We start from the raw sequence: 27,532 nt of genomic DNA, 5'->3' as shown, positions 1-27,532 counted from the left end.
CTAAATTACTTAGAAAAAATAAAAAATTAAAACCTAAATTAGTAAAAAAAAACATAAAACATATCAAATAAAACATTATATTACTTAAAAAACTAGAAATTTAAAACATAAATTACTATTAAAAAAAGCATAGGATGTACTACTCGTTGTCATTTTCGTCCTCATCCTCCTCGTCGTCACTGACTGCATTTTCATCGTCAGCGTCCTTATCATCCTCGTCGTTACTGTCCTCATTCTCTTCATTGTCATTGCCATTTTGCCCTTGGAATTGCCTTTCCTATATGTGTCCAGTCAAATTATAACGTGGATTGTGACGTGTTTCACAGTTTTGTATTTCCAAAACCCTTGTGAAGTATGTCAGACTGCCGACTTATATTATTGCAGCTGGATTAAGTATATCGTCCGCGCTATACGTACAAATCGTCATACGGTCTTCTTCTATTATCATGTTATGTAAAATAACACAAGAGTTTAACATCGTTGTCAATTTTGCCCTACCTAAACGCTTATTCCACATCCTTCTGTGTAGATTCGTGTGCTAACTTGAACAATTTTTGTTTGTCATCGGGCGTATATGAATATGACTTGACAAATGTAGCCTACTCCGGATATATCTCATCACCAAGTTTCAAACCAAGGAGACACTCCAAGCACATTTAGGTCATTGTTTGACCTTTCCATACTAAAGAATGCATGTCAAAACCATATGTCATGTGAAACAACTACCTCTAATATAACAGTCGACAACCCATGATCACCTCGCGTGAATTGACATTGCCATGCGTTGGGACAATTTTCCTACTCCCAATGTGTACAATCAGTGCAACCTAGCATCCCTGGAAAAACCATGTTTAGCTTGATGCACGCCATACAACTGTTCGACATCACTTCTAGTCGGATGTCGCAAATATATGTCACGGAAAAGCTCTATAACATACTCACAAAAAAAATATGTACATTCTCGACACGTCCTCTCAGACATTTTCAAATACTCATTTGATGCGTCTGCGACTATGTCGTATGTCAATTGTCTAAGAGCGGCTGTACATTTTTGTATTGTAGTAAAACCACATTTACCTCTAGCATCCCATCTTAATTGGAAATACTCATAGTTATTTTCCAAATCTCTAGCTATATGTAAGAATAAATTTCTATTAATACGAAAACGGTTTTCGAATTTCGATAGATCGTATTAGCTTTCAGGGGCCAACTAATCACTTACCAAAAGTTCGTTTGCCCCAATACCATCCCAATTGATCGATTTTCTATGCAGACAACAACGTGTGCAAAATCAACTCGTCATCAAAATCATCATCATCGGATGAAGAAGAAATTGAACCTAAAAGTTATCTATTTTATTGAAAGTATGTGTTTGTAAGATGTAAAAATATGTGTAAAGTGTATGTATATACAGAGAGATTAATTTTAAATTTGAAAGATTTTTTTTATTCCGTTCAAATGGCTAGAAGTTAGAACAACAATCAAAAAATGAAACTCAAATGCCATAGGTCATCTTGGCCCGTCTTCGCAACCCCATCACAGCCAAGCCACCGGACACCGGGGTGGTATTCATACGTGACTTGGCCGTCCACCTAGGCTCAAACGCGTCTTTTTGATTCCCATTCTGGACAGCCTTAAAATATTTACAAATTTATCATCTTATGCACAAGTAGCGAATTCGTTGGTAATTACATGCAGTTTTGTCGTATACCATCTATTTTCTAAAAAATATTGTTTCGCCATGTAGTTTTTCGCAAGATTCCGTCCGATTGGCCCCATAACTCCCAGATTAGCAACCGATTAGATATCCTGTTTTGTGGTGATGACGGTACATGCACCACAAAGTGTTACGTAAACTATGCGTTAACATGATACTATAAGTTTTGATTCATTACAAGCATAATATATAGCATGCACCACAAAGTGTTATGTAAACTATGCGTTAACATGATACTATAAGTTTTGATTCGTTACAAAGCATAATATATATTATATAGCATCTATAAGTTGGTTGAGAAAAGTATCTTATCATTTTCAAACCCTTTTGAAAACATCTGAGATTCTATTTTTAGACATTCTTCTTGATTTGTCAAAATCTCGTTCGTTCATATATATTTTGCCGCTCCCTTGAGGGTGACAAAGAAAGCAACTCCATGCAAACAAATATTTTCTATATATTAAAGAATTAGCATGCAACAAAAAAATAAAACATACAATCAAAATGCAAACTTTAATGAAATAAACCTCGGGCTAGAAAAAGAAACAACATTTACGTTTCTTCCTTTCCAATCCTTTTACATCTAAAACTTGATCTGAATAGCACTGATAACATCATCACTAGCTTGGAAGGCCTTGGCAAGAATATCAGTTGATATATCTGGTTTCGAGCCAAAAATCACATTTGCAATGGGAATCACACCAGGATTCTGACTACTCAATGCTGCGATTGCAATGGCATTCGTCTTTCCAACATTTCTTTGGTAATGTACAAGGTTTACTGGGAAAACAAAAACATCACCTTTATATAGAACTTTAGTAATATGACGGTTTTCAGGGTTTGATGTGACAAATCCAACCTCAAGACTTCCTTCCAAAACAGTCAAGATTTCAGTGGCACGAGGATGCGTGTGAGGTTGGTTAATCCCCCATGGAGCGTAATCAATACGAGCCATTGAGATTCCCAAAGTGTTGAGTCCTGGCAATTGTGTCACAAAAACTGGGGTTACCCGTGAGCCAAGGGCATTTGAGGTATTTCCCATCATGTGTAGTCCAGCAAAGGAGAAGTCGTTGGCTTGAACCGAACTCGGGTTTTTGCAAGCAAATCCGTTCACCATAACTGTTATAAGAAAACGGTTATATAATAGACATCGAAACCTACAGAGTTAGAAGTAGATTTTCTAGTAATGAAAGTGAGAAAAATTAATGAAATGATCATGGTACCTTGAGCGTTCATGTCTGCAACGCAGAAATCTTGAAGAGGACTGTGGTCGGCTGCCATGGCCATAGAGAAAACGAGAGCCAGAAAGATGAAAACACAAGCCATTGTTGGATCAAAAGGACGTGAAATTGATAGATATAATGAGTTTGTGTGGATGGAAAGGTTGAAAATGTAGGTCTGTTTATATACCGAAATTAAAGCAGAGACGCCATGGATGAAAAGCTGATCATATGCCGTCCTGTGAATATTTGAAACAGTCGTATTAGGTACGTACACAAGCAAGACAAAGGTTTATGAGCCGGCTTGGCCCATTCATGGCAAATTTGTGGATTAGATTACGTTTAGACATCGATCTAGTCAAAAGTGCTTGATCGGCTGTTTTTAGGTTATGTCGTGACTTGATTTCGGTTCAAAGGATTATTAGATTATATATATAGTTAATTTGGGTAGACGAGTGTATTGTGTAAGGATATGCGTTCTTGTAACGATGTACTAATGAATTTTATATATTTTTTAATAACAATAATTTTGATGTATTAATATCTTCTAGGTTAACGAACTTTTTGCAAATTTGTCAAATAACCATAACTTTGAAAATAGAATTTTTGTTGTCACAAAAAGTATGTTTGAAACTACTTTTTCTTATAAAATTTACTTCAAAATATTGAAATTTTTAATGAGTTTCAAACTTGTTCGATTGTCTAAGTTGAAGTTGGAACTTCTTCTTCTTAGATATTGAAATAATATAATAGAAAACAGAGAAAGGAAAAGAAAATTAATTAATTTTTCAACACAAAATCAAGATTTGAAGAAAAAAAAAGAAAGGAAGTCAAGAATGAGGATGACCAATGATACTAAAGGAGGAGATGAAAGAGAAAAAGAAAGACATAAAATTCTAACAGGTACTTGTATTTGAGTTTCAGAAAAAAAAATAATAATAAGTAAAAAAGAATACATTTTTAGAAAAAATGCTTATTAATTAGCAGCTATGGTAGTTTTAAAAAATGTTTGTATTAGTATTTAAGGTGACGATGACAAAACGTATAAACTAATAAACTTTTTTTAGAGTGTTTAGCAAAACCTACTCATATATTTAAAGTGATTAAAAAAATATCCTTAAAACAAATGGCGTCTGAAAGGTCAGTCAAATAGTTCAAACTCACTTACAAGTCAGTAAAAAGAGAATAATCACCTTTTCAGGAGATGTTGTTGTGGTTTAGAAACTCAATTTGTACAAGTAAATGAAGACCCCTACAAGGCCGATCCCAGTGGTTCAAACTCACTAAGGATCTTCTGGATCAACCTTGTAAGCATCTTCATTTTGTTGTTGTATACATCGAGCTTCTAAACCATAATAGCATCTCCTAGTAAAAGGGTGAGTACGCCGTTTTTGTTGATTTTTAAGTGAGTTTGAACCACTGGATCGACATTCAGACGCCATTTATGAAGAAATACTCAGACGAGAATAAGAGAAGAAGATATGTGAAATTAGGTTTTATGTACATCCTATATTTGAAACTCAATCCTAACACATAAGATCTGACCTAACTTCCACATCACAATATTATCATTTCATTTATTTGGCCTGATAGATCGATGGTAACCAGTCAATTTGTTAACATTGTAACAAAATTGTAAATTTAATAACATAATGGTGTTGAAATCGAAACTTTGGTAAACTTAATGACTTTATTGCAATTTAGAAATAGTGGTTACCAGAAGAACAAAAAGAATTGGTCATTTGGTTGATATTGCAGCAAAATTGTAAATATAATGACTTAATTGAAAGAAAAAAAATACAGTGTCAAAATCAAAATTTTTGATTAACTTAATGACTTTATTGCAATTTATCATAATTTATATGATAAGAAAAGTCTAAAAAGACATGCTTATTAGCTTATATGTTAGGAAAAGTCAATTTAAAAGTCAACACCCATTGTCAAACATTCATTTTAACTTAAAGGTTTTATGATGTATTGAACACATAACTTTTGGGAACTTCTAGCTTTTAAAAAAAATCTTGATAAAAAGAAAAAGTTTTGTTCGGTAGGAGAAGCTTGTAGTTTTTGGGTTAAACAAAAAGCTCTAAACTCAAAAGCTCAACCGGCGTTTAAAAAATTCTTTTAGATTTTAACTTGTTGACTAAAATACCATTTGAAATAAATAAATCATATCCATACTCTTAGTAATTAACTTATACGATTAAATATAAATATATTTAAATAATTATGATGTTTTTGTTGGAAACAACAATATCAACAGATTCTATAATTTATTAATCTTCATCTAAAAAAAATAATAAATTTTTATTATATGACTTTATAAACCAAATTTATTATCATATAATAATATTATTTTTTTTAGAACGTTGAAACATTTGTGCTATGTAAAAATGTTTTGTAGAGGTTTTACAAAATTGAAAAGTCTTATTTATTTTATTTGTAAAAAAATATTATTTGCCCTATGTTTGGTGTGTTACCTGGAAATATAGCTGTTATATATAAAACTAGTTGATAACTGAAAAACTAACTGATAAAAAATAAAGTTTGATAAAACTAGCTAAAAGATATAAAATAACATCAAAAAACATTTAGAAGAATGTGATTTTTGCAATTAATTAAGGGTATAAAATGACGTTAGGTTATGTTTGTTGTGCCACATCTAACTTATTTTTTTTTAAGTTTTTAAGTTATTATGTTTGACAAGCCAAGAAGTATATTATAAACTAGCTTTTTAAAACGCTACTTATGTTGTGTTTAGCGTGCACAATTAGCTGATAAACAAACTTATTTTTTTGAGTTTTTATAAGTTGTTAAGTTTTGCAAGCTAAAAAGTAATTTAAAAGCTAAATTTTTAAAAATTTATTTGAACTAGCTTTTTCATAAATATTTTTTGTAACTTTCCAAACATACCCTTAATTAATTATAAAAATCATATTTTTTAAATGTCATTTTATATTTCCAGCTAGTTTTTACCAAAATTTATTTTTTATTAGATAGTTGTTAGCTATTCTGCTAACAACTAGTTTTTCACTTAACAACTAGCATTTTAGTTAACAACTAGTTTTTCACTTAACAACTAGCATTTTAGTTAACATGTCAAACATATGTATAAAAATTTCTTATCATTTAAGAAGCTTAACCAATGCACTTGATATTAGATTTTGGATGATTTTTAACTTATGATAATTATAGCTTAGAAAAACTAATTTGTCATCATTATATTTCAGTTTTAGTTTATATCTATATACCATATTATGTAATTTTGGCTTTTGACAAAACACTCGATTTAAACAAAAAGATTTTTTTGACAATATTTGTTTTTAAATTTTAGTTTAAATAAAACGTTTCAAATATAAAAGGTAGAGTAAATTACACGAATGGTCCCTATGGTTTAGGGTAAATTGCGCGTTTGGTCCCTAAGTTATTTTTTTAACTCGGAAGGTCCCTACTGTTTGCTTTTGTTACGCGCTTGGTCCCTATCTTACCTAAAAAGACTATTATGCCCTTGATTTTTTTAATTTATTTAAATAAGCACACCCCTAATCCCACCCCCTCACCTTACCTCACCTACCCCATCATTTTTTCCTCTTTAAATAATAGTCTTTTTAGATAAGACAAGGACCAAACGCGTAACAAAAATAAACAGTAGGGATCAAACGCGTAACAAAAACAAACCATAGGGACCTTCCGAGTTGAAAAAATAAGTTAGGGACCAAGCATGCAAATTACCCCAAACCATAGGGACCATTCGTGTAATTTACTCTAAAAGGTATTTCATATAGAGTTTAAGAAAATGCTATAGAGATTTTAGAATCAATTTCCATAATTGCCCATAAAAATATATTTATATATTTATCTTTTTTAAACAACTGTCCTTTTACGTAATTTTACACATTTCAAAATCTTCCAACTACATTTGCCAAATACTGATATAAGAAATAAAAATTACACATTCCAACTATTAGTTATCACCTTCCAACTTCCAACTAGTAGTTAGTTTTGCCAAACACGCTTTATATATAAGTAACTAATTCTTCACTTCTATATTAACTTCATTAGTTAAAGAATGTATGTATATAAACAATATGGAAAAAAATATATTTATTGTTATTATTCATTTACACATTTTGAACTTCATTACTTAAAGAATGAACCTCTTCAAAAATTCCATACTAACAAAAGAAAAACAATACTTGCTAAAAGAATTTTTCCATTGATTCTTGTATATATTCTTTAACTAGTGCTTATAAATTATTCTTCAAAGAAGTATAATTTGTTTTAAGTGTTGAGTATCATAATTAATCATATTTTCATTTTTTCTAAAAACCTTTTTTCTCGTAAAAACCCTTTTACAATCACGCTTGAAGCAACTTTTATTGATTTGAAAAAAAAAATGTAACATCCTCTTTTGAGAAGTTTCTTATTTAGGGATTGTGGCAATAAATGGATCAACTATAGGTCTTAGTCTTTAAGGGAATATGGCTTATACCTTATTGTATGTTGATAACTCTTGTTAGGTGATCTAGCCGTTGGTTTGTGTTTCAGAGCCAAAAGGGTAAAATGGGAAAAGTTAATTATTGGGTGTCTTGCATGGATTATGGTTTTTAGATCGACAAGTGTTAAGCAAAAAGTAACTAGATAAAAGTGTTGGGTCGTCAATACCTTTCCGTGGATATAAAGATTGTCGAAAACAGAGTTGAAACAAAGAAGTTATGGTTGTTTAAAGATTGAATGGATTTGGGTGGAAAGTCGTGGTCATGGCATGGGGGTCATAGCCCACAACATGGCGATCATTCAGGCCAAAGCCCATGATTTTTAGGGTTTTCAATATATTTAAGCTTAATGTTTCACATTTTTGGGCATTTTATCAGCCCCCGTCACCTCTAGGACCCCTTAACAGAAACCCTAGCCTCCACTTTCAAGTTTTGCGCTTATCCCCTATCCTCACTCCTCTTTTGGATGCTTGTTGAAATTTTTGATGATATTTAAGATCAAGTAGGTTCTTTTGGTTTCAAGGAAAGTTGTTTCAATTTTGAATCCATCAAAGGCACTATATTTGTGGACTATTGTAAGTATAAAGTTCCAATCTTGCTATCTAGTTCTTCAGATCTTGTCATTTGGGGGTTTTGGCACTTTTAGTCCATTTTATGGGTAATATTGGAGTTGAGTGGACTCCAACTTCTTTTGATTCGTTTATAATGCTTCTTGGACCTCATGGACTAGGAAAGTTATGATCTTTTTCCTTCCCTTCTATCCATGCAAGTTATCTTGGTCCTTAAGGTTATTTTGGTGTATTAAAGTTTAGATCTTGAAAGTTGGTGACTTTGCTATGGATAAAGTTCAAAACTTTATCCATCTAAACATCATGTTGATCCAGATCTAAAGGTTGGACACTTGGACTTAATGGATTAAGTTAAGAAAGATGCATTTTGTGTCCCTTTGAGACTTAAAGTCCACATCTTGGTGGTTTGGAACTTTCTAATGGATAAAGTTAGAAACTTTATCCATTTAGACCTTAGAAAGGATCAGATATGAGCTTTGGAGCTCTTGTAAATCGAAAGAAAATGGATTAAGCTCTTTTGAGATGTTCAAACCCGTCCCCACAACATGGCCTTAGGTTGCCACAGTGTGGCGATTGGGGAATCATCGACTATTTTGACATTTAGTGCCCACGACGTAGCCAAGGAAGACCACAACATGTAGAGTTGTTGTTGGCAATTTTGACCTTAGCTTTGACCGTTGACTTTTTGACAAGTATAGTTGAATATTTGGGCAAGGATTGGTCTCAGTTTGGTTTTAGGAAGCTTGGATTGGTTATGCCGTTGAGGTAGCTGTTGAGCTTCTATTGATGTGTTGAGGTGAGTTTTCTGTTGGAATGTGTCCAAGGTCATTCTTGGCTTGATTTTTCGCCACTTCTTTCTCCCTCCTTGTGGAAGAACTCTCTTTATAGCTCATTCCCTCATAGTTATTTTTTATTCTACTCTTTTGAGTTCATTGAGTGTGAACCAAGAGAAGGATTCTGATTTGGGTCCTCATCAACCAAAAAAGGTGGCACGCATAAAGAGCCAACTGTGAAGATCTTTAGCTGCAAAAGAGGTATGTGTTCTTCCTTTGTGTTTTTGGTATTTTCTAAGGTAGATGTAATAGTATGAAACCATAGATCCATAGGTTGCATGTACACTTAGGTATATTGTGTTTTGATTTTTTCGATGCCTATTTTAGAGTGTGTTTGATGCTTAGAAAACCTAACATTTTCCTTACTATACTCGTGGGTCGAAGACACCAATGTTGGCCCGCTAGGTTGTGTTACGTATCCTGGTATATAGGATCTTGTTATGCTATAGTTGTCACACCCCAAAACCGGAACGACGGAAACGTTCTGGGGTGGATGACGTAATGTCAAGTATCACAACACATGCATTATAGTAATCAAAGTACAACAAAACATTGCATTAATAGTAATAGTTTTCATTGGTTTACATTACACTATATTAAAGTAATACAAGTAAATAATATAGGTGCAGCTTGGTACTAAACTGTCTTCGTCAGAAGCTCCGTGGATGTACCTGTCTAATGCTGACCTGAGAATACAAGTTATTTGAAAAACGAGTATCAGCATTTTTACAAATGCTAGTGAGTTCATAAGTATTTAGTGTCATTTTATTCAAATAACTTTAATAAAAGTGGTAGTTTTAGAGTATCCATTACATTAGTGTCTTTTCCAGAAAATCTTGTATTTTCTTTAATAAAAGCAGTCTTCTACCAACACTGGACGGAGTTATGTGGTAAAAAGTAGTTTTCCCTTAATCGCTATCATTATCAAAATACAGAATTTGATTATTAAAGAAAGCAAGAGAAATCAGGGAAATAACATATGCCTCAGCAGTGAAGACTGCTGACTACGGCAAAGGAATCATAGACTCCAGGAGAGTATCGAACAAACAACACGCCTGGCTCAGTCTAACAAAGAGAGACACAGACCCCAAACGGTACCAAATGAAAGGTATGGCTAGCAAGGTCTAAAAACAGAGAATACAGACCCCAGACAGTATCTACAGCTAGTAAGGTCTAAAACAAAGAATACAGACCCCAGACAGTATCAAATGAAAGATACAGCTAGTAAGGTCTAAAACAAGGAATACAGACCCCAGACAGTATCACATGAAAGATACAGCTAGCAAGGTCTAAAACAAGGAATACAGACCCCAGACAGTATCAAATAAAAGATACAGCTAGCAAGGTCTAAAAACAATGTGACTCTAAGAATGGATTTTCAGCATACAGTGTAAAGTACAGTGTAAAATACAGTGTGAAATACTGTTACCTTAAGGCCATGAATTATAAGGTAACCTGGGATACTCGTAACCATACTAACCGACACTAGAGTACCTGGCGCCCCTACAAGCGTCAATATAAAATATGACATTTGTCACCCCTTGGCTTGGTAGGCCGCTGACTAAGGGTGCGGGGGTGTCAATTCCGTATAGATCTATACACACAATGTCCGCTCTCCCTACAGGAGACTCTAGTTACCAACTAGACGACGGAGAAGGCCGTGTCCTGAAGATGCATCCCAAATAGTGGGTAGTGGGTTTCCAATATAAGTGTTGAACTAGAGGTAGAGACTCATAACTGAACTGACTAGAGTGAACCTATATGTCTATGCTCGTATACATAATATATAACTAATGAATTAAACGACCTTCGGACGGCCATCCGATCCCACCAGACCACATCTCAACGAAGAAAAGGAAATAGGGCGAACAAGCCTTCCTAAGTCCTTCACCCATTATTTATATGCATCTATACTAGCATAGGCATACATCCAAATACGCTTGAGTGTGTAATAAGTGAAAACATATCGTGAAGTATAACCAAATCGTGATGTATAACCGAGTCGTGTGGAATAACCAAATCGTGAAGTGTAAACGAACAGTGTGGAATAACCGGATCGTGAAGTATAAGCGAACAGTGTGAATAACCGAATCGTGAAGTATAAGCGTTACCAAATATAAGTGTATCACGAAGTGGAAACGTTATCAAGTAGGAGTTTAAACTAAGTAAAAGCGAAGGAGCAGTATCTAACAAGTAAGAGTATACGGCATGAAAGAGAACTTTGATGAAAACCTTGGAAAAACCTTTATACTTAAGAAAATCACAACTTGGTAGTCTTTGGTAAAATAAGTTTGAAAACCTTTAGAAATTCTTTGGAAACCTTTCACAAAACCAGTTTAAAATGAACTTCGATAAAACAGTATAAGTAAGAGTTTTGAACAAGTGAAAACATTTTAGAAAACCATTTATAGTATCCTACTCGGTAAAACAGTTTACAGTGTGGTAAATCCTTGTGCATGCGGGTTATCAATCACATGTGATTGATATGATAACTGGCATGTTTAACTTGTATTCCCCCTATAAAACATGTAAAAACATTTAAAAGGTTCATTCAGGGGTATGAACTCACATGGTGTAAGTGGATCCGACGAAGGTGCCGGTTGGGTGCTCGGTGTCAAGTAAGGACTTGGACACACTTAGTGACCTATTTAACATATGATAACATATGTTCACATACAATTAGTACTGTTAATACTAATTAAACAAGTATACGCTTCCTAAGTGTGAAAACACTTTTAATTAAGCGTTTGGGGTGTCCCGGGTAACATTTAAGGGTGTGTATGGCTCAAATGAGGAGTTTACTCTCCTTAAAACTCACTTTATATGAGTTCATGGTTGGGAGGCCATATTCCCCATGAGTTTACGGCCGTAAACTCATGGGAGGATTGTTTTAGGTTAATTTCAAGTCCCAAATGCTTCAAGAATTGGCTTTAAGTAATTATTCAAGGCTATAGGGGTGTTTGGGGTTCCAAGAGTGCACTCCCTTGGAGTTTATGGTCCAAATGACCACTCCTTGGGAGTTTACGGCCGTAAGCTCTTGGCTTGGCCGTGAACTCTCATGCACCCCTCTAAACTTTGATTTTAAGCCCTTGATTCAATTCTAGTAATTTGTAATAAAAGTCTAAGGCCATTTGGGGGACAAAAACTATCTTTTGACATGGTTTGGGGGTGTTTACGGCCTAAGCATGTGCTTGGGCCGTAAAATCCATTTCACCCCTCAAATCTATGTGTTTAAATGTTCTAAACCCAAAATAGCAAGTCCCTAATTTATGTATTAAGCCTAAGGGTGGTTTGGGAGTGTTTTTGGGGCATTTTTGCAAGGATAAGAGGTGTTTACGGCCTAAGCATGTGCTTGGGCCGTAAACTCTCTTTTATGCCCTAAAACTTTGTGTTTTGATGTTTAAACACTCCTAGATAAATTCTCTAACTAGTATCTAAGCTCAAATAAGGAAGAATCGGGACTTTTGGCCACTTATTGGGTGTTTACGGCCTAAGGAGGCTCGTAGGCTGTAAACTCCTTTTCCTTGTCCTTTTCATGAGATTTTTGAGCTATAACAACAATAATGCATGTTTAGAACAAGTTAGGGTTGAAGGCCTTACGTTTATGAGGCGGGAATTCGCGGATTTGAGGCTAAAACGAACTTTATGAGAGAGAGTATAGAGAGAGAGTGTGTAAAAGGGTGGAATGAAGTCCATTCCCCCTTATATATGGGTTGGAGTTGGAGCTTAGTGGGAATCTACCCGATACTGTCGTTACACGGGGCTTTTGGTCGCACCCGATTTAGTGGTCGTAATAAAATTTAACTTTTTCCCAAATTAATATGGAAATGTAAAGTAATTGTTTTATTTATTTTATTACGACTATAACGACATAAAAATATAAATAAATAAAACATTTATTTATTTGGCGACCTCTAATTAACAGAACTTTTATAAAATGGAATATTCCGTTAACGGTAACGGGGTAATGTAACAGAATAAACTTTGGGTTGTCACAATAGTGAACTGTTAAATTGGTATATCTGTATGATTACCTGTTTGCTGGTTATATGTTTATCTGTTGGATATGTTGACATAGTGGGGTTTGGGTTGAGGCTTTAATGTTATGTGTGTTAGCCAACAGATCGGGGCATTCCAATCCGATGATTGTGGGCCAGGGGTAATGCAGTCTGATGACTATGGACCCAATGTGCACGACAATCCAATTTGATGACTGTAGGCCTGGGGTAATCCAATTTGATGATTGTAGACCCAACATACATGTTTATACATGTTCTGTTGTGTGGGGATATTTTGGGGGAACTCACTAAGCTTCGTGCCTATAGTTTCATTTCATGGTTTCAGGTATATCAGATGATCGGGACAAGGCGAATGAGTGATTGTGCACATCATCCTTGGATATTTCGTTGATTGATGATTTTATGATACTCTGATTTTGACTATGTTCTTGAAAACAATATTTTTTTTTTGTGTATGGATTATTAAAGGGTTTTTAAAATGAAAATTTTTACTATGGTTTTTCGGATGTTACAAAAAAACCCTTCAATAAAACAACCCATTCTGAAGAATATTTCAAATGCATGATGAAAACCAACAAAGTCGAGAAAATACATTCTCATTCATCTCTTCCACCCTCTTCAGTTTCATACCTGCTATACATCTCCTCTATTTTGGCGACACCTCTATCTTCGACAACCACTTGTATTTCCATATTTCCGATCTCCACCAAAGGAAACCACAATGAAAAAATCAACGCCTCTCATTTTCGGTTAACTCTCTTTCTCTTCCCACCACGACCTCTAAACTTTTGCATATTCCGGCTACATCTTTATCTTCGAATGCATCATCCACGACTGCTCTCCTTCCCTGCCACAACTACTAAAACTCTTCTGCATTTCCTTCTCCTCCTGTAACCATTAAAGCATTGTTGCCTCTCCTTAGTATATGATGCTAGAGACGAAGAAGGTGAGAGGAGGGATTGTGTTTTCTTTCCGCTTATTCTCTTCAATCACCCCACTTCACAAATCTGCTCATCACATTATTAATTGCCCCTTTATGGACTACAACCGTTTTGGTGACTTGTTGAAGATGAAGATAATTGTGGTAGTTATCGATTGTGTTGGAGCCGGTGGTTTACACAAGAGGACTTAAAGGTGGTTTACACAAGAGGACTTAAAGGTCGGGTGTAGGGGCTCTCTATTTATTAATTAAAATAAACATAATAAAATGACAAAAAATGGGCATTTTTGTCATGTCACACATACTTAGCCGAACATTTTAGATGTAGCAACCACATGGACGAGTCATGTCAAATATTAGAAAATTGAACTAAAAATATAGATTGGTGTAAACCACATGGATATGTTTATCGGATTTCGGATTTGTTTTTGAAATCCTGAATTTTTTTTATTTTATTTTATTTTTATTTTTTTTATTTTTTCTGAATCCAGAGAATTTAATATAAAATATATTTTTTTAGTAGAAAAAATGTTTTTTTCATGGTTAGGAATATCCATTTAAGACCGAATGGCTATTTTTTGTTAAAAACATTTTGTTTTTTATTTTCTTCAAATAGATATTAAATTGTGATTAAATTACTTCATTTTCTAAAATACATCATAATTATTCTTTTAAATATAATAATTAATTATGTTTCAACTTAATTACACTCGTGGTTCAAATTGATTGCTTTTGGGAACAACCCCTAATACACCAAGTCCGTGACCATTTCCTTGGCTCTAATCAAAATTACTTGTCACAATCGCCTACGGCGCCGCTTTAAGCTTTCGTCATGGCGCCGGCGAAACCAATGCCTACAGTCGTCGGAGAAATGACGATCATATGGGATTTTGATCGAACGATTATGGACGACGATAGTGATCGCTGGGTGGTGGTAGAAATGGGTTTGACCCAATTGTTTAATCAGCTTCGCCAGACATTGCCATGGAATTCTCTCATGGTTTGTATGATTTCTCGTTTTTTAACCTCTTAACTTAATTTGCGACAAAATTTCAGTTCTCTAGTCGGATTTGGTAATTAAATGATGGTGTTTCTAGCTGAAAACCTTTTGTAAATATGCTTTTGATGACGAATGTGAAGTTCTAATCTCATTGTAAAATCAACCGATTCACAATTTCCAGACACGCCTAATTCTCTCAAAGTAATTGAAATCGAGCTGCGTTTAGTTCTAAATTCAAATCGATTTTGCTTGGATTCCATTTTTATATATTCAAATTCAAACTTCATATCGATTTTTCATTTATCCCGACAATCAGCCTTTTCACTGCAATTCATCTTCGATTCCTATTGTTTTGACCAAAATAATCAGAAAATCATTCAGTTTTTGCTCCCAAAACTGAAATCGCAATCACTATTTAAATTTAAATACTGATATAATGAAAAACTTTACTGTGTTATTGAATTCAGGATCGTATGATGGAGGAGCTACATTCTCAGGGAAAAACAATCGAAGACATCATAAACTGTTTAAATCGTGTTCCTTTAGATCCACATATCATTTCAGCCATTAAATCAGCTCATGCTCTTGGGTACCCACTACACTGATCAAATTCTCATCTTCTTGATTCATCATTTGGGATATTACAATGAACTGTGATTGTTTCAGATGTGATTTGAAGGTACTCAGTGATGCTAACAAGTTCTTCATAGAAACAATCTTGAAAAACCATGGAGTTTATGAATGCTTTTCTGAGATCATTACAAACCCTACTTTTGTTGATAAAGAAGGCAGACTTCGAATCTTTCCTTATCATGGTTCAACTTTGCCTCCCCATGGCTGTGATCTTTGTCCCCCAAATTTGTGCAAGGTACCTAAATTACTCAATCAGCAACTATCAATCTTGTTTCCCTCTGATCTCAAACTTATAAACAGGGGTTAGTTTTGAATCAAATAGAAGATTCAATGTTGGAATCAAAGCAGGTGATAATCTACATTGGAGATGGTGGAGGTGATTTTTGTCCAACTTTGAAGCTTGAAGAAAAAGACCATGTGATGCCTAGAAAAAACTTCCCATTACATCATCTCATTTCCAAATCATCTGTACCTATTAAGCCAAAAGTTCATGAATGGAGTAATGGGGAAGAACTCAACAAGATTCTGCTTCACCTTATTCATCCTGTCACCACTAATCCAGCAGACTGATTGAATCAGAATTGAATTCTGGTTGAATTGTTTCACCAAAAAAACTAAAATATTCTTTAAATGATGAAACTTGGTATTGACTGTGCAAGGTTTGCGCAAACTACAATAGCATTCGTAGCTAAAAGAGTTTAGGACACTTTGTGTATTGCTTATAAATAATCTTACTTCTTGGTAGGTGTGTATTTCAATTCATATATGATAAAAGTTGGTTATTTTGAGCAGGAATGTCCCTTTGATTTTTGAGGGAGCATGCAAAAAAAATAAAAATAGTACCCTAAGTATAATTTTTCTTTTTCAATAAATAAATAAAATTCGTTAATACTACAATAAGTCGATAAATGTTATAAAAATAATCAAAACAAAAGAACGATAATATGATATAATCTTACAAAGTGATATGAATCGCGGTGCTCTTCTATCATTTTTTGAAACAAAGTTGGTGACCAACTCTTAAAAATCAGTATTCTCAGATATAACGTGTTCAATAACTATCATTATCAATCCATTAAGCCTTTCTCATGGTATCGGAGTTAATCAGTCATATATATATATATATATATATATATATATATATATATATATATATATATATATATATATATATATATATATATATATATATATATAGGGAGTGGTTCAAATGAGAACAAAAAAAGGTTAAGAACCGTAAGAACCTCTAACTTTAGATGTTTATAAAGGGTTTAGGGTAACCCTAAACCCTAAACCCTTTATAAACACCCTAAACCCTAAACCCTTTATAAACATCTAAAATTAAAGGTTCTTACGGTTCTTAACATTTTTTGGTTCTCATTTGAACCTATATATATATATATATATATATATATATATATATATATATATATATATATATATATATATATATATATATATATATATATATATATATATATATAAAGCAGGCTCCCTCATGACGTGGGCCTTGTGCAACCGTCTATATCGCACACCCTTCAAAGACACCCTTGACTTTGAGCTATAACTTCTTGTTGATGAGTCAAATGAGTTTTATTAAAAAGAAGTTAACATGTGAAAGAGTACTCATGTAAAAGTCATTTGTCCTTCTACAGTTATTTTAATTAAAAAGTTAAATTACATGAATGGTCAATGCGGTTTGGTGGTAATCTATTCATTTGATCGTTAACTTTGCTTTTTAATGCAGAACATCCCTAGTATGAGTTTTTTTTTTTGTGCCTTTGGTCTCTATTAGACGTAAAATGATTGTATTACCCTTATTAGTTTCTTTTTCTAATTTATTTATCATTAAATGTATTTCCTTTTCTTTGAAAAAATATAGATTGTTCTTTGATGAATAACGCCTTATGTCTTCTTCATTTAGTTGACCGAAGTTGTATGACTATATGTGTATGTAGATGTAATTTAGAACTTTTAACAAACTTAGGGACTATATGCCAAATTTTTCGTATGCATAGGGACCATTTATGAATTGGGTGTATTGGATGATGATGAATTGGGTGTATTGAGAGCATCATCGGATGTTTTGGAAGATCTGTTGATTCCTCTTCGAATTCCTAGAAAATGGTTGTTCTTTGTTGGAACTTATGATTCGTATGTTGGTGTTCGGAGGATGGTGATGAAAAAGAAGGTAGAATTTTGGATGGGATTGGATGATGCTGACGACCTAAAAAATGATCTCGGAAAGAATCTGATCATGGTCGTTTATAGGTTTATGTATATAAACATGGGAAGAAACAAATGTGTGTGTTTGTATGTGTGTGTGTGATATATATATATATATATATATATATATATATATATATATATATATATATATATATAGAGAGAGAGAGAGAGAGAGAGAGAGAGATTGGGACATTTGTGTATTTAATAATAATAATATATTATAAGAAAATTATGAAAAATGAAAAATAAATATGTAAAAGGTAAAAAGGTCATTTTAATTTTCGAAAATGACTAAATCTACAATGAAATTAGATTAAAAAAATTTTGTTTGTTAAAAGTTTTGAAAGCATATGGACGATCTATAAAGTTTTTTGAACTTCAAGACTATATGTCAGAATTCTGAAAAGCATAAGGACCTTATGAAGTTTTCTCTAAAATATAGGAATATGTTTTATTATAAAAATTATTTGTTAGCCAAAAGAGACCCCCATATTTCAATTTTAGTTTTGTACTTGCAAGATGGTATTCTAGCAAAAACATAGTCGATTAGTGGAAACTCAACCCTATTCTCCAATACTAGTTTCGTTGTGTCATCACGGATATATTTAAAATATCCTCCATCTAATAACCGAAAATCAACAACAAATTCATAAAGATAATCAGTGAAAAAAACACATAATAATAAGATAGATATGTGTCTTAATCGATCAAGAATGATAACTCGCTCATCATCAGGATTGTTAATTTGTTTTAATCAATAGAAAACCAACGCTCATTGGGAATGATAATATATGATAATAAGTAGTAAAACATAAATGATAACTTTCCTAATCAATTAGGAAGGAGAAACAAAGTAATCCTACGATTGTGTTTTTAGGGCTCATAACGTGTTTCTAGAAGGAGAAACAAAGTAATCTTGCAATTTTGAAGCAAGGGTAGTATGGGCGTGTTTGGCAAAAGTAGTTGTTAGCTGGAAGCGGATAGCGGTTAGCTGGTAGCGTGTAGCAGGTAGCTGGTAGCGGAAAGCTGTAACTTTTATTTATTATATGAATGTTTGGCAAAAGTAGCTAGAAGCTTTTGAAATATATAAAATTACATAAAAGGACAACTGATTAAAAATAAATAAACATAAACATATAAATATATTTTTAAGGGTAATTATGAAAATTGATTTCAAAAGCTCTGGAGCATTTTGTTAAACGTTACATGAAGTAGCTTTTAGAATCGGAACGTTTTGTTAATACTAAAAGCTAAACGTTCGTACTGCCAAACAGAGCTTTTTGTTTAAACTAGAGTGTTTTATCAAAAGCTAAAAGCTAGAAGCTCTCAAACGCTTCCAAAAGCTCCGTGCCAAACACGCCCTATGTTTAATGTAACTTTTTTTATAATAAAAATAATTTTAAAAAACAAAATTTGATTACAAAAGTATGTTAAAATGTTAAAAACAATAAGACCTTTGAAAAATATGATATTTTGAAGACAAAATTGCAAAAATGGTCCCTATGGTTGGCAAGTTTATGTGTTTTTGGTTCAAAACAAAATGTTGGTGCACCACTGGTCTAAAATTGGATCTTTCTATTGTTTTGGTCCTATCAACATAAAAAGACTATTTAACCCTTATATTTGTTTTTTTTTAATTTTTTTATATTTATTCAAATGTTTCATTAATTAAAATTGAGAAATCTCTCTCTCTCTCTCTCTCTCAAGCCATTCTTCCATCACCATCACCCGATTTTGATATTTCAATTCCATTGAAGACCTTCGTCTTCTTCCCCTCTTTAATCATAAGAGCTCTATCACCAAAAAACCTATAAAAACTCATCACCACCTTCGTATCTGCAACTTCAATCATATAATCTCTCTAACATACCTCCACTGTAACACATAATCATGGGACGACTTTATAGTGGGAGTTCCATCCACACCTCCAGTTAAACGAACCATTAATTTCCAGAAAATGTAATATAATTTTCATTCAAACCAAAACATGTGAAACAATTTCCACTCAAACATGTTAAACAAACCAATGATCTCTCACCTATTGAACAAACACCTAGAAAATTTTAAATCATGCAGGAAAAAACAAGAAATGTTTTAACAAGCTAAATCAAACATGTAAGAGTGTTCTTGTAACACCCTATTTCTGGTATGTGATTTAAATAAAGTAATTTTCATTCTTGAGGGGTACTCGACGTGTAACTCCCCGAACCGAGCAGGTATATTTCGTAACCCGCCTTCTTTGATTATTGTCTTTTATATCCCTTCACTCCTTGGAAAATTTCTCTCTTGTGTTGACATGTCTTCATGTAATCCTTGTAGTACACCCTCAGGCTCTAAACCCAAGCTCTCCATAGTTGGAAACAATGTCTCTGATCCTACTCTCTATCAAAGTCTTGTTGGAGCTCTCCAATATCCGACATTTACTCTCGGATATTGCTTATGCGATTCAACAAATATGTCTCTTTATGCATGATCCTCGTGAACCTAATTTTCTTGCTCTAAAATGTATACTTCCATACCTTTAGGGTACTTTGTCTCTTGGTCTTCATCTTTTTCCTTAGACATGCCGCTCTACTTTTGTAGTTTGTATCTTTGTTGGTGACAATCATGTTTCTTGGTCCTCCAAAAGGCAAAACATCTTGTAGAGGTCTAGTGCCAAAACTGAGTACCGGGGGGGGGGGGGGGGGGGTAGCCAATGTTGTAGTTGACGCTGTCTGTCTTCACAATATTCTTGAGTTGTCATGTGTATTATCTCGTACTACTGTTGATTTTTGTGACAATGTAAGTTTTATGTACCTAAAGTCAAACCCATTACATCACCAAATAACCAAACATGTGAAATAGATTTATATTTTGTTAGGGAACGTGTTGCAATTGGTCACGTACACGTACTTCATGTTTCTTCTGCTCACCCGTTTGTTGATATATTTACTAAAGGATTACCTACATAATTATTTTTAGACTTTCAAGACAATTTAAGCATTTATGAACCTCCCGCTCAAATTGAGGGGAAGTGTTAAGCTATTATTTATTGGATAGTTTAGGTCTTTTTATCATGATATAGTGTAGAGTCCTTTATGTAGTTGTACAATATTGGTTGGAACATATATAGCAAAGGAATACATAAGAAATCCTAACAGGGTTATTTTCACAAACCAAGCACACAATTTTTCATTATGACAACTTCAATGTTGTATACTTGAAATCAATTCTTGTGTAGTGTTCTATACTTGAAATTAATTCTCGTGCAACATCGACGCATGAAGTACATAAATATTGACATTCGCTTTGTTCAGGATCAAGTATCTTTGGGGTTAGTTTGTATTTTTCATAACCTGTAATTTATTTCTAAGTGGAATTAATAAATTAAAAGTTTACCAATTATATTTTATCAAGAGAAAAATACATGGCATAAAAGGGAAGATAATTAATCATTGTACAAAATTATAACATGAAAGGGTTTTATTGTACGACATCAGAAAATAAAATGGTTTTTTTGTACAAAAAATAACATAATGGTTTTTCCGAACATTAAAGGATAATAGGTTGGGTTTTTCTGATGTCACAAGTGTTATGTAACCGGCTCTCAAAGGGTTTTCCGGTTACAAAACATTATTTTAGGCATGATCAACAAATAAAATGGTTTTATCGTACATAAAAATAATATAATGATTTTTTCGAGCATTACAAGATAATGTTGGGTTTTTCTAAGATTTTTCCAAATTATATTGCAGAAAAACAAAAAAGAAAAAGCCATGGCTTTTTTTTGAGTTGCTCGTCTCTCTAGATTATGAAATTGGGTGCAGATTTCAATGGCGACGCCCCCTTTCTCTTTCCGGTTCAGCTGTTGGGCAGTTCGGCGCTACTGATTCAGAAATCGACATTCGGTCATCGCAACGCTTACCTACCACCCGTAAGTAGTATCGTCTGTTTATATTGAAATTATGTGTTCCGATAATCCGATTTCAGCTCCATCATATCTATCTAGTGAATGAATTAGTGTTTAACCATCAGATTTATTGAATTTTTGTAGATAAAAGCTATCTTGAAATTTTATATAATGCTTATTAGCAACAGATCAAATCTTACCTCTCATGGATCTGAAATCTTTCGAATTCATCATATCAGAAACCTAAGAAAACATAAATATTCATTGATCCAAATTGACCAACTCACCGTGTTATCCTTAAACTCGTCGAGTTTCTCCACCAATATGCACAGATCGGGAAAAACCAAGTCAACTCGCCGAGTTGACCCACCAACTCACCGAGTTCCTCTATCAATCTGAGAATATCGGGAAAAACCGAGCCAACTCACCGAGTTTATCCAACAAACTTGCCGAGTTCGCCAGGAACCCACCTCCTAACACATTATGCACTTAATCCATGAGGACATGACTCTAAAACATAGATCTAACTTTCTTGAGCTGGAAAACTATGTAAAGTTGCCAACTTTACGTTCATGCATGTCTAAATGAAGCTCTTAAGCTTGGAATGGACTTATTAATTGACTTAATGTATGCAGGACACCAAAATCCACATAAATTTTGCACCTTTAAGCTCAAGGGTACCAAAACCAACTCAGATCTGAAGGAACAACCCCTAAAATGACTTTACTCCATCATCATCCCCAAAAAGAGGCCAAAACACAACAAAACCCAAAATAAGGAGATCTAATCATCCATAAGTCAAGGTATGAACTTGATACCTTAAAGTGGCTGGAAGAATGGAGTGATTTTGGATCCAAGACTTCCTTCTCCAAGCTAGAAACTTCAAGATCTCCTAATTCCTTCACAATGCACAAAAAGAACACCAAACTTCCTTCCAAGGCTCCAAAAACTTAATAATGGATGCTAAAACTCAATTTAGGGTTTGGACAACAATGGAGGCTGATAAGGTGGCCAGAAAAAGGACTTAAGGACTTTAAATAGGTTGTAAGACCCTAAAACTTAATTAGGGTTTCCTTCCCAGCTGCCAACTCGTCGAGTTGAGGCTCCCCACGTAATGCCATGATTCTCGAGTATCAATTTATGGTTATAAATTCTCTTGATTTCAAGGTCTACTCGACGAGTTGGTTGCCTGACTCGTCGAGTAGCAGTGGGTTGGTCCCACGTGTTTAAGTGACCTACTCGCTGTGTCCAAGAAGAGACTCGACAAGTAGGAGCTGGAGGATGAAACCCTAATTTCCGGGGTTTTTGCACCTTATTTAAAAGATCATTGGCCTCCTCAGCCTCCCCTTACAGCCTCTTGATAGTCTATAAACCCTAATCCATGTGTGTGCATGATTCTTCTGTGTTTTAAGCTTTGGAAGAGGATTGTTGGTGGGAAGAGCTTGAAGAACAAGTGACTAGAAGCAAGGAACGTATGAAATCTACCCCAGTTAGCATCTTTTGGAAGGTATCAAGTCATTTCCTTGACCTCATTTCATTCTAGATCTTATTGGGGTAAAGATTTGGGCTATTCTAGCATAATAAGAAGCTATTCTTAGGTATGAGCTAAGATTGGAAGTTGTAACTTCAGATCTGAACTCTCTTTAGTCTCTAAGCCTATAAAGCTTTCAGCTTTAGCAAGTGTGAACCTCTCCTTAAGTATAAAACTCCACCGCAAGCTTTGTTTTGTCATTATATGACTTTAAAGCCTTGCATGCACGTAAAGTTTGCAACTTTACGTGATAAACATGCTTTGGGAAGTTGGGTCTTCAATATGGAACCTTAAGATAGCTTAAAAAGCATCTGAATGGATAATGGACTGAAGGGACTCGGTGAGTTGCATGGTCAACTCGGCGAGTCCGATGAAGATTTTCGTGGACTCAGCGAGTCAGTGGGGCGACTCAGCGAGTCAGTTAGGATTTTCCCGGTTTTTGGCACGCATGAACTTGAAGAGTTGCAGGGGAAACTCGATGAGTTGGCTAACGGCCACAAACATTAGGAACTCGACGAGTTGACGAGCTATGCAAGGAACTCGACGAGTGGCTGGTTGTACTCGACGATTTAAGGTCAACATGGATTGTTGACCTTGACCATTGACTTGGACTTTGACAAAGGGTTAACTAGTTGACTTCTGGGAGCATTTTCGGAAATTGGAAATTATAAGTATGCTTCTATGGTGAATATAGGTGGTGGAGTTGTGTCAGGTGATCCGAGAGTGGAGCTTATCACTTCAGCGCGTCAGTTGCAAGGTGAGTTATCCTCACTGTACTCAAGGATCTAAGGCACCAAGGTCGGCCCTTTGTTTTGTTATTGGGATTATTACTGTTGTGATATGTTAGTTCGGTATCCTGGTAGATAGGATGGTTATATGCTAGTATGATCTATTAGTTCAGTATCCTGGTAGATCGAATGTGGTTATGTTTGGTGACCTATAGTTGGTCTGACTGTCTGTATGCTAGTTGTTATGCCAGTTAGGTAGATCTGTAGGACTACCTGTAGTATTATGTGATTATCTGTATGTGCATTCGTTGTGTTATATGTTGACGTATTATGTGGGATGGGTTGAGGTGAAACTGCTCTGTGCGGTAACCAACAAACCCGGGAGTATTCCAGATACGAGCTGAGGGAGACTCGTACTGTAGGCTTGATGGCAATCCAGATGTGAGATGTGGGCCCAAAAGGCAATCCAGACTCACACTATAGGCCCAAGGGTAATCCAATCTATAAAGCTGTGGACCCAATACATCATGTTAGTTGTATATGTGTTATGTGAAGTGTATCGGTATGTTGGCATTCCAACCCAATGGTTGAGGGCCTAGGGTATTCCATCCTGATGGATGATTGGACCCATAGTATGTTGTTTGTTATTATATGTGTATTATTGTGTGTATGGGTATTTTGGGGGTAACTCACTAAGCTTTCAGGCTTACAGTTTCAGTTTATTGTTTCAGGTTCAGCGGATGACCGCGGAAAGGCGAAGGCGTGGCCATACACTTCCTCGATTGTTGATTATGATTTCTAGGAACTCTGATTTTTAGATTATTTTGAAAACAAATTGTAATAATTGAATGGTTTTAAATGATTTAAAAAGTTTTAAATTGGCTCGGATTTTATGGATGTTACACCCCAACTCGTCAAGTTGGTTCATTAAACTCTCGCGATCCATCCATCTTCAACACGAAGAGTTGGTCCGTCCAACTCGTCGAGTTAACCTATAAATATGGTTATTCTCAACATTTTCTCTTCAAGAATTTGGATGTTACATCGGGACTCCGGGGACCACTCCTAATAGCAGCTACTTCGAGAAGAGAGTGAGTGTATATGAGGGAGGTGTGCATAAATGGTCTGCCCAACCTCTCTATTTATATTCATGGATTTGGGACGCGTGCGGGGAAAATATATGTGCGCATCGCGCATGAAAATCGTGGTTGCATCAAGAAAAGGCCACATGTCATGCCCCAAATTGTCCACGTTGCTCGCAATCAGATCGAATCCGATGTCAGGTGCGCAGCATGCGGAGACGCCCACCTGCAGCGCACGAAAAGATTTTGCAAAAATCATTACTTATTTGTGCGAGCTTTGATCTAAGCCCTCTCTCTATATGTGTGATGATCTCAAAGGGTACTACAAGTCTCCTTTAAGTTGTTTTGGCTAGTTTTGATTTTCATTTTGTGCCTAACGAGGGTAAAAATAAATGATTTTATGAAAATCATATTTGTCTCATACGGATCCCGTTTTTGATAACTTTTTCGTAATGTTTATATATTGAGGAATCTTTTGGACCATTGGTGCTAGTCCAATGTAATAATCCATATCTAAATAAATAAAATAAAATATGATCAGAATATATTAATAGAATAATGATTAGTTCATAGTTAATGATGCAATTAGTGGCAAATTATGAGGCTTAATATAAAAAAAATGTCACTTTGATTAGGCCGTAAATTCGAGCTAGTGGAAGAGTTTAAGCCTTTAGGCATTATATATAGCATGTAAAATCGAGTGGAAACCCAATTGGAATTGCAAGAAACGACAGAGATTGGAAGGAAAAATCGGGTGTGGAAGTTCTTGAAGAGTTTTTGGAGTTTCTCTTGAAATTAAGGTATGATCACTCAATTCTAGCTTGATTAGGTTTGTCTGATTCTATTATGTGTTTTGGTTCCATACCACGTTTCTATTCGGGCCAGATTCAATTGATAAAAAAAAAAAAAAATTTGAACTGTGAAGTTCTTGAAAATTTAAATGAATATTTCTTACCTCGGTGGATTACTGAAAATTGCTTATGGGTATATGTTTGTATGATGTGGAAATGATTAGAAGTGATTTTTACATATTTATTTGTCGTTGTATTGGGTTAAGTCAAAGCTTCAGTTTCTTTAAAAATGGTGGAAAGCAAACATTGAACGGGTTAAGAAGAAAAGACGTCGGACTATTTGTTTGGTATTACATCTATTTAAAATAATAATAATAATAAAATGCATAAAGAGTGTCAAATGTCCTTGGTCAAAGTCTTGGGTAAGATGCCCACCTGCTTATTCATTCGGGAATACATCTTACATATTTGACCCTTTGATTTTCTTGACTTGTCATTTTTTTTTATAACTTACACATGTTACTTTGAAATATACAAAAGATGCCAAACATATTTACATGTTACTTTGGAATATACAAAAGATGCCAAATATATTTAACGTATGTTTTCCTTTTAGTTTAAATACGCTATAATTATGGAAATGCCATTTTTTTAAGAAATACATTATCCATCGTTATACTAAGTATTTTCCAATATTAACGGTTAAAGAGAAAACCTTGTTATTTAATTATATATATATATATATATATATATATATATATATATATATATATATATATATATATATATATATATATATTTCGAGAAGGTTATTATAAATATCGTATTAAGCACAACTAAAATCACTATTTTGGTCGAACGAAACACGTGGGTAAAGGAACCAAAATGAGCACATATAGAATGTTTTTCTAGGATTTTGCCTTAGGAAAATTTATCGGTGGAATGTAGGGTGCACGTAGCGTGACAAGTTTTGTTAAGACCTAACGTCAACAAGGTGAGTTTCGTGTGAATTTTGTGGTTGCTTACATGAAAAGTTGATTCTAAACTATTTGCAATTACATGTTACTTTTGTTATTGCTATGAAGATTTGTGTGGATTTTATGAACTATTTCATATAAAAGGGTGAAAATGGTGGGTGACATATACATAGGGAACAAGTGTATTAACTACACGATCTTTTATTAGTCGTCGTACAGGGTGTCAGTACGCAGCGAAGAGCTTACGCTCTGATTAATTAGCCGTAAGCATATTTGTTGTGCCCGGCGGAGGGACTTGTTCCCTGAAAATGACAATAGTTCCTTAATGTGTCACCAAGGGTGGAAAGAAAATATATTTGATAATTTGTTGCATTAATTTTACTTTATTGACGTCAATATGCATGAAACCACGAACTCACTAGAATCTAGGCTTACCTATTGAAATCTTTAAATGCACGCAACCCAGGAAATAACGTAGCGAGTGGCAGCGGGAACAGGAATGATAAAGCTCAGACTTGAAGATGGTGACAAGCCTTGAGGAGGACGTAGCGCACCAATTGTTTATTTAAATTTCTATTCGCTTCCGTAATTATTATTAATAATGATACTAGTGTTTGGATTTTCGAATTTTAGAAGTTTTGAGATTATGTTAAGTTAATATTAGGTTTGAAATTTTGGGACGTTACATTCAAATCTCTTTAGCCTAAAGTGATAATTTTTGACATACCCAAGAACATTCTTGCAATTTTCTATTGTCAAAATGACCAGAATTATGATTGTGATCAAATCCCAAATAAAATAAATATTATGATGATTATTTTTACAGCTTTGTCTATTTTTTTAAAAAAAATTAATTTAAATTTAAAAAAAGTAATAAA

The 27,532-nt window shown here is 34.2% G+C and overlaps 2 protein-coding genes across 2 annotated transcripts; one reads left to right on the top strand and one right to left on the bottom strand.

Moving 5' to 3' along the window:
* Positions 1–2,180: 2,180 nt before the first annotated feature.
* Positions 2,181–3,074, bottom strand: LOC111906183 (putative germin-like protein 2-1). The gene is made up of 2 exons (XM_023901911.3): positions 2,941–3,074; positions 2,181–2,836 (listed from the first exon to the last, which is right to left on the bottom strand). The coding sequence occupies exons 1-2, from the start codon at positions 3,041–3,043 to the stop codon at positions 2,301–2,303; spliced, it is 639 nt and encodes a 212-aa protein (XP_023757679.1). The 5' UTR covers positions 3,044–3,074; the 3' UTR covers positions 2,181–2,300.
* Positions 3,075–14,542: 11,468 nt separating this feature from the next.
* Positions 14,543–16,215, top strand: LOC111905770 (thiamine phosphate phosphatase-like protein). The gene is made up of 4 exons (XM_023901515.3): positions 14,543–14,794; positions 15,262–15,383; positions 15,461–15,662; positions 15,728–16,215. Exons 1-4 carry the CDS (start codon positions 14,627–14,629, stop codon positions 15,995–15,997), a joined length of 762 nt encoding a protein of 253 aa, XP_023757283.1. The 5' UTR covers positions 14,543–14,626; the 3' UTR covers positions 15,998–16,215.
* The last annotated feature ends 11,317 nt before the right edge of the window (positions 16,216–27,532 follow it).

Source organism: Lactuca sativa, chromosome 7 (genome assembly GCF_002870075.4).
Source record: "Lactuca sativa cultivar Salinas chromosome 7, Lsat_Salinas_v11, whole genome shotgun sequence".
NCBI lineage: Eukaryota > Viridiplantae > Streptophyta > Magnoliopsida > Asterales > Asteraceae > Lactuca > Lactuca sativa.
The sequence above is the reverse complement of the archived record's forward strand: the minus strand, read 5'-3'. Positions and strand labels throughout refer to the sequence as shown.